At 40.0% G+C, this 19,098-nt stretch overlaps 1 protein-coding gene and 1 long non-coding RNA gene across 5 annotated transcripts in view; both read left to right on the top strand.

The window, feature by feature from the left end:
* Positions 1 to 5,696, top strand: part of LOC123504519 (receptor-type tyrosine-protein phosphatase kappa-like) — an 87,116-nt gene extending 81,420 nt beyond the window's left edge. For 2 of the 4 annotated variants that reach the window (XM_045255099.1, XM_045255100.1), the window contains 3 exons: positions 199 to 334; positions 1,618 to 1,680; positions 1,920 to 5,696. In XM_045255099.1, the coding sequence (XP_045111034.1) occupies positions 199 to 334; positions 1,618 to 1,680; positions 1,920 to 1,970 (250 nt within the window). In that variant the 3' untranslated portion in view covers positions 1,971 to 5,696. Of the gene's footprint in view, positions 1 to 198; positions 335 to 1,617 lie in introns of all 4 variants that reach the window. The other 2 variants (XM_045255101.1, XM_045255102.1) reach the window with 1 other exon arrangement.
* A 774-nt stretch (positions 5,697 to 6,470) lies between these two features.
* LOC123504621 overlaps positions 6,471 to 19,098 on the top strand; it is a 191,196-nt gene continuing 178,568 nt past the window's right edge. The window contains exon 1 of the long non-coding RNA XR_006674894.1: positions 6,471 to 6,599. This is a non-coding gene — a long non-coding RNA (uncharacterized LOC123504621). The remainder of the gene's footprint in view (positions 6,600 to 19,098) is intronic.

The raw sequence follows: 19,098 nt of genomic DNA, 5'->3' as shown, positions 1-19,098 counted from the left end.
TTATTTACTTTCATCCAATCGAATTATGAATAGAAATTCGCAAATAGATACCAAGAATAGTCTGCCAATGGCGCAATTGTGCTTACCTTCAAATTAGTTGTGTGTGTGTGTGTGTGTGTGTGTGTGTGTGTGTGTGTGTGTGTGTGTGTGTGTGTGCTCGCTCGAGCGCCTCACTAATGATCTCCCTCCCCTCCCCAGGGACGGCATGAGTCGAGCGGGCGTGTACTGCGCGGCCAATGCATGTATTGAGCAGGTGGTGCAGCACGGCGAGGTGGACGTGTTCCAGGCCGTGCACACCGTCAGGCGACACCGACCACAGCTCATTGGAAACATGGTATGTGTCCTCAGCACACACACACACACACTCTCTCTCTCTCTCTCTCTCTCTCTCTCTCTCTCTCTCTCTCTCTCTCTCTCTCTCTCTCTCTCTCTCTCTCTCTCTCTCTCAAACACACACACACACACACACACAAACGTGCAAACTCATACACATTGCCATATGCATACTCTCTACCACCCCACCCACACACCAATGCACATATGCGTTATAATGATACAATTTTATTAGTCTGATGACTTTCTTGTAAGAATTCACTGCCCGTAATGTTCAAATAATCTCAATGACGTTCGGTACACCACTGAGTTAGCACTGGATACATAGTTTTAGTTTTCTTGCACTTAGGAAATATAGAAATGGTTGGCACTCACGGTTTCTCTGAAGCAGCTCTCCATTGGTCAGCTCCAGGCAGGTGCTTCCTCTAGGCTATTAGATTAACTATTATTTATTTACTTTTTTTTTCTTCAACAACTTGAAAATTTTTTGACTGATAATTCATATATATATATATATATATATATATATATATATATATATATATATATATATATATATATATATATATATATATATATATATATATATATATATATATATATATATATATATATATATATATATATATATATATATATATATATATATATATATATATATATATATATATATATATATATATATATATATATATATATATATATATATATATATATGATATATATATATAGTGATATACATAGTGATAATAAGTGTATCCTGGCATATTGAGACTAACTATAAAGTATCCATGATCTGTATACACACTGAAATAAGTCAGCAGATGTGACGGTCTGTGAAGTGTTACTACACGTCAGATGTGAGTCATGAAGTCAATGATATACATTGTATAATTAATTGATTTACCGCTGTGTCTTAACTATCGAGTTCTGTGCTTTTCTAACCATGAAAGACGCCCGAAGCACGCTTCAAGTTTGCAAATTTCTGATAACAATGATTGACCCAAACCACGACGTGCCTGATGATTAATGAGAGTTGACGTGTGTCACATTTTGTCCCATTGTGATCCACGTCAGTGTTACAAAGCACTAATTTGTACTCACATACTTATACTTTTCAACATTGTATCGGCAATGTTTGCATTAATGACGACTGTGAGGAAGTTGTTCACATGCAGAGATCTCTCCTCATTTACCAGTCGTTCCCACGTGTCAGGTACTCCTTCACGCCGGTATTGTTCATTTCCCTAATGTGCTTTTTTTCTCTACTTTTTTCCCAAACAGACAGAATACAAATACTGTTATGATCTCGTCCTGCACTATGTCCTTCACTTCCTGTCCAAGGAGGTAAAAAAGTGACGCTGAGGCTCAAGAGTTGAAGCAAAGCCCCGCCAGGACAGCGCTCACCCTCCCCCACCCTGTAAACCTGAACTAACAGTGGCGGTGGTGGTGACTAATGTAGTGCAGTCTCCTCCTGTACTAACTTGGAGGTCTCCCGTGAACTATACTGTGACTATTGACATATTTACTCCACCCTGCTGTTGAACACCTGGCTCATACCTGCCGTGGCACGGTCTCTTTTCCAGGACGACGAAGAAAACAATCAAGGGTCGACTCTCAAAGAAATACCGAGATAAAGGTGTTCGATGCTTTGGCAGGCATTACTCAAGACACAGGATGCTCTTCCCTCCTCTCCTGTACATCTTGTCGCATCTCTCCTTCTCTCACACTCCTGTTCTCCTTGTCTGTTCTCCATTCTGCTCATTGCCGTTACGTGGTGTTGTTATTGTTTTGTTAATGTTGTGAGTTATGAAAAGTAACAAGCCAGTGGCGCCTTACTGGCCCAGACAGATCTCGCTATAACAATGTGCTAGGGATTTGTGCATCAGAGCTTCACGGTAAAAGATCTTCCTCTAAGAAACACTTTGTTCACCTTCCAAAGAAAAGAGAAAATAACGGAAAAGAATGATATCAAACTTGCCTCACTCTCCGAAGCAAAATTAAAGGAATTGTGACCTTATAGGAATGTTTTAGAAATTACATGACTGTCTGGCATTCATTTAACACTAAGCTATTGGTGTTACCCGAAGTCGCAATGTGCAGAAGGACAGTGTTGCTCTAAGTGCGTCAGCTGCGGCGACATACAGCACCCAGAACACTAAGACTTTGTTCACAGAAGACTGAGAGTGAAGACCAGGAGTGGCAACATATTTGGATCACTATGACCTCTTGCGACCTATACAATATTGTTCGATTATTTTTTGATTAACAGTTTGACAATAATACACACACACTCACACACACACACACACACACACACACACACACACACACACACACACACACACACACACACACACACACACACACACACACACACACACACACACACACACACACACACACACACACACACACACACACTTCTGTGAGGTTTTCCTGGTCAATAGACTCTTTTTTCTCCCGGTAATCTTGCAGCCCCTAATATAAGCAACTTTCAGATATCATGTATCGTCAGTAAGAAAAATTAGTCTTGCGGTATTTTCACCATTAGCTGCTTGATGCCCAATATAACTGAATGTGTGTGTCGAGTAGACAGTGAAGGTCTTTGTGATAATTTTGTACAGAAGTACAACACACTCCGGTGGTGTGGGAGAAGACAGATGCACTTCCATATTGAGTTGAGTTATATTGACATGAATGGTTAAGTAAACGATGGTTTTCGTTATCGTTCCTTTTGATGTGTTTTTTTTTTTTTTTGATGTTCGAGTCTTTTTTTATGAGAACCTTTTATTTTTAGTTGTGTCATGATTTACTGTTGTTGACTTAGTGGTAAGCTTGTAAATATTTGTGGTGGGTGGTGAGTTATGAATTCCAATGGAAGCAGATTTTATTTTGGTGCACAAGCCAGAATTATTGTAAGAGGCTGAAGTGTGATAACCCTTCCTTAGTTCCTTCACACTTAGCTCACCCACCCCGTCAAGTGTTGTTACTCCTGGAACATCGCAACATACTGGTGGAGAATGTTATGGTGTACATTTTATGTGGTGTACGTGTGGCGTGGTGCGCTGCGTGCCTGGCTTGGTGTGGACGAGAAGGGCAACTGACGCCCAGTACAATCATTCCTTTCCCCGTGTCTCAAAGACGTGGCCGTACCTGAGGTGCTGGCTAGCCCGCGATGGCTATCTCACTCTGCTCAGACCAAGTGTTGGCCAAAGTATCTCATCAAACAGTGTGGTCTTGTCCCTCACGGAAAACACCTGCGCCAGTAGAGGGAGAGTGCGGCCCACTGCAGTGTTTATAGTGTGTTCGTTGGTTACTTAACACTTTTGTAGCTTTCGCCCTTGACGCCATGGCAGTCGGACGGTGCTGGTACTCCTCCACGGGAGTGCGAGCGTCACCCCGACTCTGTGGTGTTGGTGTTCTTGGGAATGGTAAAAAAATGTAAATAGTGAAATTAGAATGTTTTTACTTTCTTGTGTTAGTAATTGGTATATTATATTACATATTTTTCAGATTGTTAATGCAATTTTCAGCATATATTTAATTATTTTTAGCATAGTAACACCAGTGCATGCAGATGCTGCTCACTGCAAATCGCGTGAGCAGCAGCTCAGCGCAATAACACGTGCTGCATGACAAAGTTCTCTCTATGCGTACAATACTTCCCAAAACACCAAACACGATGCACGTCAGATTTAGAAATTAGAAAGCAATTTTGCAACGCGCAAAACATTTGTTAATTTCTTCCTAAAGCGAATGTAGATTTGTTTCCCGATAATAAGAATCACACCCATTCATTTTTCCTTGCTCACCGGCACTCACCGACACTATTCCTCAGGTTTATGATAAACCTCGTCACGAATATAAACATAATTCATTACGCTAAGATATTTTCTGTGACTAACCAGTCCTTACTCAAGCCTTACCTGAAATGGCGGCACTTCCGCCTCGCCGGGACTCGACCGGCAGCCCAGGGAGTTTGCAGTCTGAAAATGCAACAAGATACTGCTCACTATGAAATCTGGAGACATTTACACACTGAGCGTGCATGTTTGCACTTACTGAGAGTTGTAGTTCGGAACATTATACCCTAACACTAGACGTAACTTTTAGTTTCATAAATTGTCCAGCAGTATCGGGCCGCTTAGACACTGCTGTGTGTATATAGATGTAGCTGTTCTTATACCCTTGAGCCTGGTGATGAAACACGTCTTTATGGGCACCACCTGCGCGTGACCCACCTGTGTCGCAGTGAGCTGCGTTTCGCTCGCCGCATGGGTCACATCAAGTGTGACCCGCGTAGTGAATCAAGTCATACTAAGCTTTTAGAAGTACAGCGAACATATCAGTATTCCGGTTACAGTCGTAGTAGGGAATTCTATATCATATTTTGAAAAAAAAAAACAAATCAAAATTTCGGCGGGAAAGGCAGACACTCTAGAACCCAAAAAGCTGGAATACTTCATTATTATTAGCATCTCCGAAATGAATGACAGGAATGCGCTTTAAAAGCAATCCCATTATTTCACTTGAATAAAATAGCAACAGAGTTTGCAACTCAGGGAGACTTTCATGAAGAAAAAACCATGAGACATGTGATGATTGAATCGGATAATTAGTATTTCCTTTTCTATCAACACGTGTGGGTCACTACTGTGGGTAAAGATGTCTCCCGCTGCCCTCGGCAGTTCAGCCTCCCTCCCTCGCCCTCTGCGTCTGAGTGCTCAGAGGGCGCGGCTCTGGTCAGGAATACATTAAGGATAGTTATTTCCTTTGCGCCGTTAATTATTTTATTTATTTATTTACTTATTTTATATAATTTTCGATAAAACACACACACACACACACACACACACACACACACACACACACACACACACACACACATATTTATTTTCTTTTCAGTCGCTCATCATTACTTTCAGTACACGCAACGCGAATTCTTATTTAATAAGGCTAAAACTCTTGTCGCGCGGCGTTAGTCGCCCGGCATCATGTGCTGGCTTGCTGTTTGTAACATGGACAGTTTTGTTAAGAATCCCATTCACACAATGTATATATGATTACATGTCAGACGAGCAGGTATTTTCTTAGCCCTGTATTGTTGGGAATGATAATTCTTGTGAAATACTGTAACAGGCAAATAAAAGTCGATCTATCACAGATCTTCACCCTTTTCGTTAGTAGGTATTAAGGAAACGTTATCTAATTATGTTACGTCAGCACGTCTAGCAGCAATACTACACGAGGTGGTTGACGTGCAGTGCACACAACATCTCACACTAGAAGCACTCACTTGCCTTGTTCAGGAATGATGGTCTTGTGCCCCGGTTTATATTAATAAAATGCCCCAAAATCATGGTATGAATTTTTCTAATATTCCCAATAAATGATAAACTATTTGAATGTCTGTTTTTCCTAATGCTGCAACTTTACCTGAAGTAGAAGGCAACAAGTTTAACCTTCAGCGTATCTTTAACTATACCCTCATGATGTTGGACTGTCTATGTGGAGTTGCTGACGCCTGGAAACATGACACGAGCACTCGAATTTACCTTCAGTACGACGCTCCACAAGCCAGGGCAGCCGCAGCCATGCCTTCATGGTAGTCACGTACCATCAAAACTGTGTGACGTGAATGCTGAGAATGAAATGAACATCTAAATGCTTATTAATAAACTTCTAGAAAACAAATGTAACGTATCCATTTGTGTTTCTAAGAGAGAATATAAAACAAGACTCGAAACAATAATAGTTTCTCTCTCTCTCTCTCTCTCTCTCTCTCTCTCTCTCTCTCTCTCTCTCTCTCTCTCTCTCTCTCTCTTCTTACTGTACTGAGTAAATTATACGCGTTAATCTTCATGTTTATCTAACTCAATATTCAAAATTTCTCTTCATTACTCAGTAAGTCTTAAGATGAGTGGCAGACTATGGGTGTCACTTTCTGTTTCGAAGCGAGTAGTCGAGCAGATTGCATCAGTAGTAATCCATGTATCGCACTTACCGGGAAAAAATACAAAGAGACTTATTTAGAAGATTTAACTCTATGCTAAAATGTCACAGAGTATGCCCACGAGTGCAGATGTAAGGGTTCCTTGTTTCCTGCGCTGAGGTAATGCGCAATAGTAATCCTGGCGACGTTGAGGCACACACTAGGTACGCAGAGTGGCTGGTGGAATTATCATGTGTCAGTGACTAATTACGAGCCAAGTGCCCTCTGGCTTGTGAGACTGTGACTTGTTAAAGACGACAGGCAGAGCGAGGTGAGTGAGTCTTGGTTGTATTGGTTACCCTAACATGTGGAATGAAGCGGGCTTGACGAATCAGTGGAGTGCTGCCATTTTCCGGGAAGAGCAGAGAGTGTGGGAGAGTAAGCCTAAGCCTACACAGTATACATTGAACTGTGGGATCAGCAGGGTAGTTAAAATGAGCATCAAACTTAACTCGTCCAGCAACGTCGCTTGTCTGGTACTTGCAAAACCATTGTTGTGGGCAAAATTTGGGGATATTAACGTAAACATGTATTTTATGACGTGCTGTACCACTCGCCAGCAAACAATGCAAACACATCATTAGAACTAACACGTATAGCGTAGAGTATCATAGTTGTAATCCGCTGTACTGGCTCTTTTTGCTGAGGAACAAGAGAACGAAAGAGAAAAAAAATGAAGTGCAAGACAAGGCTATAGAGTAAGTAGGCAATGGCCGCTTCTAGAACAAAATAGCGTATGCCGTTAGATATCTCTCAAACTATAGATTTTTTCTTAGATTTTAAAGTTTTGAAAGCCCGTATTTCGCATCAAAAATAAAAAGAAATTACTAGAGGCTGTGTTCGAAGAGTGACGGACCTGCGGCTGTGGTTAGAGATAAGGTGAAGCTGCTTAGTCAGTGCGTTAGGCTCGTTTTTCACGCTGCTCCACAACTACCTTCGAAATACTTTACTGTAGATTTCATGGGCTGTGTTTTAACATGTTTATTATTTTCTCTGGCTTATCTCGGTAAGTAACTGCTGGATCACTGATACTTTGCCACGGTATGTTTCACGTCCTCCCCTGATATTTGTCGTTATAATGCATTATCAAAGGGATGTGAGTAAAGAACTCTCGAAAGGAAATATCAAAATGAAATAACAATAATTTGACAGGGCCAGCGATCTCCAGAACCCTTACCCCCATTCCCCCTTCTCTCTCTCTCTCTCTCTCTCTCTCTCTCTCTCTCTCTCTCTCTCTCTCTCTCGTGGAAATGCTCCTAAGGTATATAAATAAGCGTTATATCTTACTGTATTTGCTATTTTTATATTTGAGAGTGACATTACGTGCACGGAAATAAACAAAAGTATGACAGTGATCCAACAGATGCTTAAGATATTTCAGAAAAACAAACAACGATATAACACAGCCTCTGAGATCCAGTTATCGGGTATTCAAGCGTGCCTTTTGCGAGAAACACTCGTGAGGCATCGTTTTTCTCATATATCTTCTAAACAAATAGTTGAATCAGAAGGATAATTTGGCACAGCTTCTTTCACGTCCCTCCGTAAGTTTTGATACTACAGTGTACTGTAAAATGTGATTGATTAAAGCGTTTACTCGCCATTTAATGTTGGAGCGCAGCATTGATTCAAACAAGGGAAGCAAGCATGACGACCACTCATTCACTACCTCCATACTCCCTACCCTCCTCCATTGCCGGCACCCACCCTCCCTCTCTCTCTCTCTCTCTCTCTCTCTCTCTCTCTCTCTCTCTCTCTCTCTCTCTCTCTCTCCGGGTGTTCACTTAGAGAATCAATTGTGAATGTCTGCTTGACTGCAAACTACGTGAATGTTGCGACGAATGGCGCCAATGGTGAAATTCTCAAAGACTGGGGATGGTGTTGAGAGTGCTATCGGTGTCTGAGGCCGAGACTTCGTGTAGCGCTGATCTATGAGCTACTGCCTTCACTGTGATACCCATGCATGACCTCAGCAACGCGATCATGAGACCTGTGTGGATGATGTGGCTCGAGATGAAACATACTTTATGGCATAATACGCATGGGATCATGGTATAAACGCTGGAACTGCAATAAAACACCAATATTGTTTTCTTGTGTCAAATTGTATAATGAACCACTTACCTGTTCAAACTGATTCGGAGACAACTGTTGGCTTCCTCGTTATATGCGTCATAAAGACTTACAATAAATACGTTCCTGCACATGAGTGGATAATGACGTAACAGGTTCTCTATAATATTTACTTAACAGTAGCAACGTCTTGATCAAATGGACTGATATGACCGCTCTCGTGAGACTCATTTCTAAGTACCATCATACACACACAAAAAAAAAAGAAAAAAAAAAATAACATTGTTCAACTATTAATGACGGTGGTTCTCACTTATCACTCTATTTTACGCCTCTTACCTCAACTCTCTGGGTATCTGCCACTATCAACTATTATATGTAAATTACAAAACACTACCACATAATGAGTGCCTCAATGTAGTATGTGTAAAGAACAAGGCAGTGCTAGTCTTTTGCAGAGATAAAGTGTGTGTGAGTGAGTGAGGCAGTAAGGGAGGAGGATAGCGGCAGATAGGAGTGTGAAGGTAGTGGCTGAGTGGACGTCACAGCTAGGTAATGCTTCCCTTGTTAGATTCACTGCTCCGCTGAGTTGGCTAATGTAAGCTTCGATCTTAAAAGAAAGGAGTAAACGCCTTAATCAACCACATTTGGCAATGCGCTATAGTGTCAAAAATTACAGGAGGGTATGAAAGAAGCTGTGCCAAAATATCTTTCTGATTTGGAAGATATAATTATGAGAGAAACGATCCCTCATGTCCTCTGAAATGCATTAGTGAGTACCTGGGTCAGTATTCAGAAACGTTTTGCTCTCACCACGTCTGTTATCCAAGACCACAGAGATGATTAGCAGGGTTGTCAAGAGTGTTTCTCCAGTTAATGATATATAATTCTTGTCAATCTGCCTCTAGAAACAGAAAACACCTTAAAAACTCGTGTAAATTTAGATAGAGCTTTTTGAAATAGTAGAGGTGAAGCGCAGAAGTGTTTGAGATTACCAGCCCTGAGGCCCTTCAAAATAGTCGTGGTGACAGAGCGAAGTGTTTCTGAATACGAACCTTTATACCACATGGCTTGCAGGAATCACTGATCTAATGGCGCAGCAACATTATTTCTTGCCGGATTCTTGTGCATAATGAATTGAACTGAATATTGGGGAGCGGCGGATTCACACTCCATTAAACAATATTCCCGGTAGTCAGAAAGCTTTAGTGGGGGCGCCGCGTTGGTAGTTACTATAGCTAGTTTTGTTGGAACTGCTATTTGTAAGGCACTTAGCGGGTTAATGTTAATGGCTGTTGAGTTGTTGAAAGGAAATAACAATCCTCAACCGGTCTAGCTAACGTTAGTAACTATTTATGATAAAGAAGAGATGACAAATGGTGTTAAGTTAGTGAGTTGTTGTCAATGGTTGCTAGGTTAGTGAAAGTAAAAGCTTCATCTCTAGCTTTGTTATGTTATGTATGGTGATGGTAGAGGAAGCAATGGGAGCGGTGTTAAGGCAGCGTGTCGTTGTTAGGTTGGTGAAAGTAAGAGGAAAATTTTAAAAGGAAATATCACACGTCAACAGTTTAATGAAATGCTGTTTGATATCTGGTTCGGTTTTCGAGATACTTTAAAGACAACTTGTGGCCGCGTCAAAGAGGAATTTTGTATTTAACTCCTTAAAGAAAAGGAAATCACAGTAATTCCAACTAAGTGTCCAGAACTGAATGAATCGCTGTCTGTCTACCTGCCTTCTTACCTCCCTCCCCCCCTCGTCTTCTCCCCCATCCTTCCTTGTCCTCCTGTTTACCTTCCTTTTACATAGTATGTAGTACATCTCTACTCGCCTTCCCACTTTCCCACCGACCTAATACCAACCAACCCTCTACACATCTACCAACCTATAGTATTCCCATGTACTTAACTAACTACATAACTAACTACTTACCTAGCTAATGAATATGAATTTAAACAAATAATTAAAATAAATCTATATATGCAAATGGCAGGTGAAAAAATAAAATAGTTTACCCACATATAAAAATATTTTTCTTCGAGATACTATTGAGAGAAAACAAATTATTTAAGGGTAAACTTGTATATTATAATTCCAGTTCGAGATAAAAGAAAATTAATATGTTCAATTATAGTTTAATGTATTCAGGTACAGCTGGTCTCCAAACGCTTCATGTAAGTTGAGCGATCTATTGATGCTTTTTACTTTTTCTTTTCTTCCAAAGATCGTCGGCAATACACACACACTTGAAATGTTTGTCACTGCCATCGTTATCATCACTCGGGAATTTACTGCAGAACAATCAGTCTTATGAATACTGCTGTTGTCATTATTATTATTATTATTATTATTATTATTATTATTATTATTATATGGTACCAGATAGAACGAGCAAGGACATAAAGAATTGGCTTTAAATACCATCTCTAGAGAGAGAGAGAGAGAGAGAGAGAGAGAGAGAGAGAGAGAGAGAGAGAGAGAGAGCTTACATTATTTGCAAGAAAACTATTTAATGTTACATATGCAAAGTGTATTAAGCCGAAGCTTTTTTATAGACTTCAATTTTGTACATCTCGTATTTGGCGGTGTTTGTTGTGGACATATAGAAATTCCATAATGTTCATTCATACACACACACACACACACACACACACACACACACACACACACATATGAACTTATACACATTCTTAATATCAACTCATATATACATCATATGCCGACATACATACTTACATAGTACTACAATAATACAGAGAGAGAGAGAGAGAGAGAGAGAGAGAGAGAGAGCAGGTAGACAGGCAGGCAGAAAGACAGGGAGACACTCAGAAGCAAGTACAGACTGTCTTTACTTGATGAGCCAGTTTCTCTGCCTACATTTCAAACCAAAGTGGCATCTTTCATCCTTCATTAGCTGAGCTGCCTCGTGCCTGTATCTTGTCACTGTCACCCTCTACCCCACGCAATCCCCTTCCCGTTCCTCTTCCCTAACCCCTTCCTTGTGTATCCCTTGTGTATCTCTCTCCTCTCTTCTCTCTCTCTCTCTCTCTCTCTCTCTCTCTCTCTCTCTCTCTCTCTCTCTCTCTCTCTCTCTCTCTCTCTCTCTCTCTCTCTCTCTCTCTCTCTCTCTCTCTCTCTCTCTCTATAATGGGCACACACACACACACACACACACACACACACACACACACACACACATAGAAGAGGGCAGTTAAGCTTGTGGCAGAGTAGTGTTAACACCTTACACTGCTACACTATAACATACCTCTTGGAGTATGTGATTAAAATGAAGTTTTTACTAACTTAGTTTCTTACCGAGATAACAGGTCGTTTTATTTTCAAGATTCAATTAAAGCTTTTTGGATCAACAATTCAAAACCAGTAGAGCGAGACTTTGTAATTTACCTTTTTGATTTATTTTTCCTTTTTTCCTTTTACACTCGCTTTCATAATAAACTCTTTATTTTTACACACGACCCATGAAGTGGAACTAATGCTTATAAACAGCCGCCCATTTTATTGTACGGTATCATTGTGTTTTATGCATTATGTATACTGCCACCCATGGCGAATTGCCCCATTATGAGCCGCGGGTTAGCGTACGGTCAGTATTTTTGTTGCGTACGTTCGTGCATCTTGAATTTACGTAAATTGTTACTTAGTGATTGCCTGGGTTTTATTTTGTCATGCTGAATTGAAAGTGTGTGTGTGTGTGTGTGTGTGTGTGTGTGTGTGTGTGTGTGTGTGTGTGTGTGTGTGTGTGTGTGTGTGTGTGTGTGTGTACAACAACAACAACTACTACTACTACTACTGATAATAATAATAATAATAATAATAATAATAATAATAATAATAATAATAATAATAATAATAGTATCAATAGTAATAATACAGCAGTGATAATGATAAACGGTTTTTTAGGCAGAAGGAACACTGAAAATGGAAACATAAATATACAACACAATTTTATGTAAAAGACGAAAACTGGCAAAGTGCAACAAATGAGTAAAAAAAAAAAAAAAAAGGCCCATTTAGTTGGCAGTTCCCGTGCAGGTCCGAGAGAGCTAGGATTAACCAAAAGGAAGCGATAAATGTCTACTTGCTCAGGAGGGATGTGCTACAAGCTAAAGTGTGTGTTCTGTGTACTACTGAAATATATCATCATAATATATATAAACAAGTAAGAACAAAAAAAAAAGTACTGTGAAAAAATAACGTTGACTTGAAAATGGTACTTCTGAAATATAAACAAGTAAAACATCTGAGACAAAGACCACTTTTGTCTGAGGCGAATAGAGATGTTTATACAGAGTCAACGAGATGCACATTACTTAAAAGATTCAACTTGCAGCCTGACTTGGAGACAGGGCAGGTTCACTTCTGTAGGCAAGGGCTGAATACTAAGAGCAGTCACAGCATGGCACGGATTTACATAGTCACTTTCAAAACATTTTCTCATTCGTTTTCTTAACAAGGAAATGTAATTTATAGAAGCTTAAAAATTTGTAGCAAAAAGGAAAACAACTAACTGATTTTTAAATAGTAATAGATGAATGGAATGGACTCAGGTATCAGATTGTCAGTGCTGAGTCACTATGGAGCTTGTATGGAAAGGAAGTAATGAAAAAACAAATGGGTATGATGGGTAGAAATAGATAGGCAGTTTTTATACAGAACCTGCTGTGCGTAGAGGTAATGGTTTCTTGCAACTTCTCTTGTTTATTAATACATTTACTGCTATAATCTCTCTTTAAATGTGATAAGGCGTTCGGGAGCCGCAAAAGGTGCAATTTTGAAAGACAGGACGGGCACCAATAAGTATGTTGAAATGTTTAAACTAATTTTAGTACCTCAATTAAACTCTTCTGAATAGAATCATTCAGTTTGAGAAGTGCCGTATTGTTGTTATCGGTTGACTCTTTGACAACTGCTAGGTACACCTTTTTCTAATTACCAATTACTCCGAGACATCTTTTCTTGTTCTAGAGCAACATCCAATGTCTGAACCTGGAAGAAATTGCAAAATATATTGTTTAATCGCCGACTTTCTTGTAGATGCATATAAGAACTTCATGCACTGGTGGTATTCATTGTTTTGTCTCAGTAAAAGAGTTAAGAGGTTAGAGACACTAGTATTAATTCAACCTCATATCATGGAAAAAACTTCATTGCATAAGAGTTGATCACCAGCAGAGCGGTCACTGCCTGGAGCGGGTTTCCTCACTACGTACTGCCGCATGCGTGCACAAAGAGACTGAGGAATGCAAGCAACGAGGCAATGAAAGACGTGGCTCGCTGTTGCTGCTGCTGCTGCACTGGACGCTCTGCTGGACACATCGACATGGTACGCTGGCCTCACTTCTTTCTTGCTTTCTTATCGCACCGCTAACAGGTATTATTTATGATACCGCGTTTTGTTAAGTGTCGATGCGTTTATGAATTTGCGGATACTTACAGGTGTGTGTTGCTTCTTATGCTGCTCTATTATTGTTCTTCATGTTCTTGTTTTGTTCCGGTATTCATGTTGTTGTTGTTGCTGTTCTTGTTGTTGTTGATGTTAATGTTTTCTTCTTCAAACTTTTTTCTTCTTTTCTTTTTTTTCTTCTTTTAAGCTTCTTCTTTTAAGTTTCTTCTTCTTCTTCTCCTTTTCTTCTTCCTGTTGTTGTTGTTCTTTTTTTTTTTTTTCTTCTTCTTCTTCTTCTTCTCCTTTTCCTTCCTTCTTCTTCTTCTTCTTCTTCTTCTTCTTCTTCTTCTTCTTCTTCTTCTTCTTCTTCTTCTTCTTCTCCTTTTTTTTTTTCTTCTTCTTCTTCTTCTTCTTCTTCTTCTTCTTCTTCTTCTTCTTTTGACAACATTAACATAAAATAATCCTGAAACCAGAAAGTGAAGTCAATTTTTCCTCAGCTTTCTGAACACAGCATTTTGTTAGGTATCGTGGCCTTTATGAGCATATGAACACTGTTGCAGCTGCGCATTGCTACATTCCTTTTTTTTTTTTCCTTCATGTCACAGCGTTGATATATCGTTAATGTGCGCACGTTTACAGCTACATATTGTTATTTTTATGTCACAGCTTAAATTCATCGACTCCCTCATAAATAAACTGCAGCGTGAAAGAAGTTTGTCATATTTATGGATGAGGATGACACAAGTGGTAATGGTCACGCTTTTTACTAAGAGTGTAACGTATAAGCCTGATTATTTTCTTTTTACCAACTTTCCTTTATTGCAACATGTTTCTCTGTTCTCATATAATTTCTGAGGGTATTTTAGTACTTTTTTTTAACAGGTTCTCTTATTTTTATGTTGTTTTTTCTGTTCTTATTTAGTTTCTGAGGGTACTTTTTAAAGCAGCTTCCCTTATTTTTTTATGCTTTCTTTTATCATTTCTGAGGGTATTTTAGTACTTTTTTTTTAACAGGTTCTCTTATTTCTATGTTGTTTTTTCTGTTCTTATTTAGTTTCTGAAGGTACTTTTTAAGCAGCTTCCTTATTTTTTATGCTTCTCTCTTCTTATATAATTTTTGAGGGCATTTGAGCACTTTTTAACAGATTCTCTTATTTTCTGATATTTCTCTGTTTTTATATCATTTCTACTGGTATTTTAGCGATTGGTTTATTCCTGACGTTGTTCCCCCCACCTGGCGCACCCGTCGGTATGCTTGCTTTTGTCGTGACCATTAAAAAGATGCTCGAATAAAGTCCTTAAATAGAATATAAATAAAGATACATCGTTATTTATATATTTACTTACATATTTATTTACCAGAGTCTATTCATTTATTTTGTCTGTCTTTTCTTTACCTTGGAAATGGTTTGAGGGAAAAAAAAAACAGGAATCTGAGGCTGAGTAGTAAAATTGTCTAAAATATACGTTAAGCTGCAAGGTTATTTAATTATTAACATATTTACCTACTAGTGTTTATCTATTTGTTTATTTATTTATTTATTTTATCTGGCTTTTTTTTTTTTTTTTAACCTTGTAAATGGGTTGAGGAAAGAGAAACAGGAATATGAAGCTGAGGAGGAGGTGAGGTGATGGTGCGTGTGGTAAAGAGTCGCGTCACTAGTCACTCAGCCTTGTGTTAGTATTCCAGACGTACCCTTCACTTGCACACCATCATTCTCTCTCTCTCTCTCTCTCTCTCTCTCTCTCTCTCTCTCTCTCTCTCTCTCTCTCTCTCTCTCTGCTTCAATAGTTCCCCAGCTTATTTTCGTTTTCTTTTTAGTTTTCTTCTCTGTTTATTCTTTGTTATCATTTCTTTCTATTTTTTTATTTCCATTTTTCCTTTTCTCTCTGATTTCATTTGTCTTTTTTATTTCCTTCTTTTTGCTTTTTGCTTTACCCTTTTCTCTCCCTTTTTCTTTTCGTTTTTTTTTTTCCTTCGCTCTCTCTCTCTCTCTCTCTCTCTCTCTCTCTCTCTCTCTCTCTCTCTCTCTCTCTCTCTCTCTCTCTCTCTCTCTCTCTCTCTCTCTCTCTCTCTCTCTCTCTCTCTCTCTCTCTCTCTCTCTCTCTTATTACATTATTTCACTTTAGCTTGGTCTTTTTACAGGTTAAAGGTGCATAATGAGTACATCCTATCTTAAAACCTATCCAAAAGTACTCTAAACTGTGCTTACGAGTTATAAAATTACAAATGAAATTACAATAGAATTACAATTAAATGAGAGTTTTGAAGTTTATCAGTTCTGCATTGTCACTGTCTCTTGAGTTAACCAGTCGTTCACACACACTTTGAACTTTTGCAACCCTCTCTCTCTCTCTCTCTCTCTCTCTCTCTCTCTCTCTCTCTCTCTCTCTCTCTCTCTCTCTCTCTCTCTCTCTCTCTCTCTCTCTCTCTCTCTCTCTCTCTCTCTCTCTCTCTCTCTCTCTCTCTCTCTCTCTCTCTCTCTCTCTCTCTCTCTCTCTCTCTCTCTCTCTCTCTCTCTCTCTCTCTCTCTCTCTCTCTCTCTCTCTCTCTCTCTCTCTCTCTCTCTCTCTCTCTCTCTCTCTCTCTCTCTCTCTCTCTCTCTCTCTCTCTCTCTCTTTCAAGCGACAGCGTAATGCAACTAATTCAACACGGAAGCTTCAGACCGTGAAAAGCTATTTATCAAGCTTACCTCAGGGCTGCCCACCCAAGCCCTTCCTGTTTCCTGGCCACGGGTCTGACAGCGCGTCGTGGTGGCGGCTTTCTTTTGGCGGAAAATTCTCTAATCAACAACAGGTAGATAAGAAAAAATTGCAGACGCTTACTGACATGCACGCTCTTGCTCTCTGTGTGTGTGTGTGTGTGTGTGTGTGTGTGTGTGTGTGTGTGTGTGTGTGTGTGTGTGTGTGTGTGTGTGTGTGTGTGTGTGGCGGGTGGGCGGTCGGGTGGATGGGTGAGTTGATGGGTGGTGTGTGCATGTGTGTGTTCTTTCCTGCCTTTCCATCTCTCTCTCTCTCTCTCTCTCTCTCTCTCTCTCTCTCTCTCTCTCTCTCTCTCTCTCTCTCTCTCTCTCTCTCTCTCTCTCTCTCTCTCTCTCTCTCTCTCTCTCTCTCTCTCTCTCTCTCTCTCTCTCTCTCTCTCTCTCTCTCTCTCTCTCTCTCTCTCTCTCTCTCTCTCTCTCTCTCTCTCTCTCTCTCTCTCTCTTCCCCCGCGCCTTTCCATCATTCCTTCAGGTCTCCTATTTGGCTGTCACTGCAACTCGGTAATCGGGCCTGGTCTCCGCTTCTTCCTCGAGAATTGATGTAGTAATTCAACTAGAGTGAAGTGAACAGGCGGGGAAGGAGCACAGGGACGGGCAAGATGATATACCTTGGCCCTAATCGCATTTGTTATCTTTGCAAGCGTTTCACGGTCTTGGATCACTGGGTTTACTCGTGCTGCTGAAGGAGGAAGCAAAGTGAGAGATGCTTGATAAGTGTTAGTGGTTAGTGAGGAGTAGTTACTTTGGTTTTTAAGTTTTTCCTCAGTATCTTGCATGTGATTTATGTGTCTATATGCCTTCAGTGTTTTGTTTTGTAGCCTTTTTTATGTGTGTAAGAGAAGTAATGGTGTATTTCAGTAAAGTTATAAAAAATGCCCACTGAAGGTGTAGGTCACTAGAAAGTACAGTTAAAAAAAAATCATTCAAAATCTATATCTCCCTCTTGCTTTTTGTTTTTATCAGTAGACGCAGTAGAGATCAGCCAGTCATGTACTCGCTGGAGTGCATTAGAAGGGCTAACACTCGCCAAATTTCTCTTGTGAAGTTGAGAACATTACATTAGGTAAAGGTTTTGCCAACACTGTTCTGGAGGGTCAGTCATGTCTTGCTATTATGAAGTCGAGTAAGAAGGTTCAATTATGTAATGAAAGATTTATGCTAATACCACTACTGAAGGTGAAGGAGATGAACTGATTTAGTTGCGGCAGAAATTAGTCAATCATGCACTGTGCATATTTACTGAAGACCAATAAAAACTCCTGAATTTTCTCGTAAAAAAGCCTGGCAATAACGTAAGGGTGTATGAGGTGGTAATAAGAGACTTTTGCCAGCACCGCTCCGGGAGGTCAGCAAGGCGAACTGGTCCAGTTATGTGATGCACACAAGCCCGGCAGTGGCGTGGCTGTCTTGATGCGCGCTGCCTGCTGTGCTGAAGTACTTGACCTAAGGTAAATACAATAATTATTCAGGCAATGAAGCGTTGTGCCGCCTCTTGCCAGCCAGCCAACAGTTGCTCCTTAGTTTCCACGCTCCCTGTTTGTAACGAAAGTGTATTACATTATCACTATAACCTAAAGCCGCTCTTTTTCAGCCTCCTTTGTCTTGACTACTTTCTTAAATCCCCGCCTAAATATACCAGCCAGTAAATTTTTGTATTCCTGGTTTGGTGTTCGTGGTGGTGGAAGAGGTGAAGGCGGGGAGTGGCGGTGCCTCGTCACCCCACAAACTGGTTACTCGCTGGCCTAACACACCTTGCTTGACTGCAGAGAACGGAAAGGATGGGGAAGCGGCGGCGCAGGAGACTGACTGACTGTCGTGGATCTCTAGCTTTCTCTCTCTCTCTATGTCTTCGTCCGTGTTTGTGCTTATCCGTCTGTCTGTCTATGTAAATGTACCTGTTTTGTCTGTCTGCCTGATTATGTCCTGCTTGTCAGTCTGTCTTGTGTAATTGTGCTTGTTTTATTTAGCTGTCTGTTTTATCTGTTTGTCTGTCAATCTGTTTTTTGTTCTTTTCTTTCTTTGTTTTCTGTCCGTTTTCTTCATTTTTTTTTTTTTTTCATTGTTCATTGGTTTCTTTACATTTTTAGTTTGTGTGTTTGTTTGTCTAGGTGAATGTGCCTGTCTTGTTTGTTCGTTTGTTTACCTTCTCTCTGTTTTCATTTTGTGTTGATCTGTCACTATCTGTCTGTTTGTCCTTATGTTTGGATTTATCAGGTTATCAGTCGGTCTTTTTATCTCTGTCTGTCTGTAGCTCTCGTTTTTTAGTAGTTTCATAACGACGCTTTCTTTTTTCTTAGTCTCTCTCTCTCTCTCTCTCTCTCTCTCTCTCTCTCTCTCTCTCTCTCTCTCTCTCTCTCTCTCTCTCTCTCTCTCTCTCTCTCTCTCTCTCTCTCTCTCTCTCTCTCTCTCTCTCTCTCTCTCTCTCTCTCTCTCTCTCTCTCTCTCTCTCTCTCTCTCTCTCTCTCTCTCGAGTAGCATTAGAATTCTGCTCTCTTCAAATTTATCTGATTATGTGTTTTTATCACTTTCTCTT

Source organism: Portunus trituberculatus, chromosome 16, assembly GCF_017591435.1.
Source record: "Portunus trituberculatus isolate SZX2019 chromosome 16, ASM1759143v1, whole genome shotgun sequence".
NCBI lineage: Eukaryota > Metazoa > Arthropoda > Malacostraca > Decapoda > Portunidae > Portunus > Portunus trituberculatus.
Note: the sequence above shows the minus strand (reverse complement) of the source record. Positions and strands in the feature narration are given on the sequence as shown.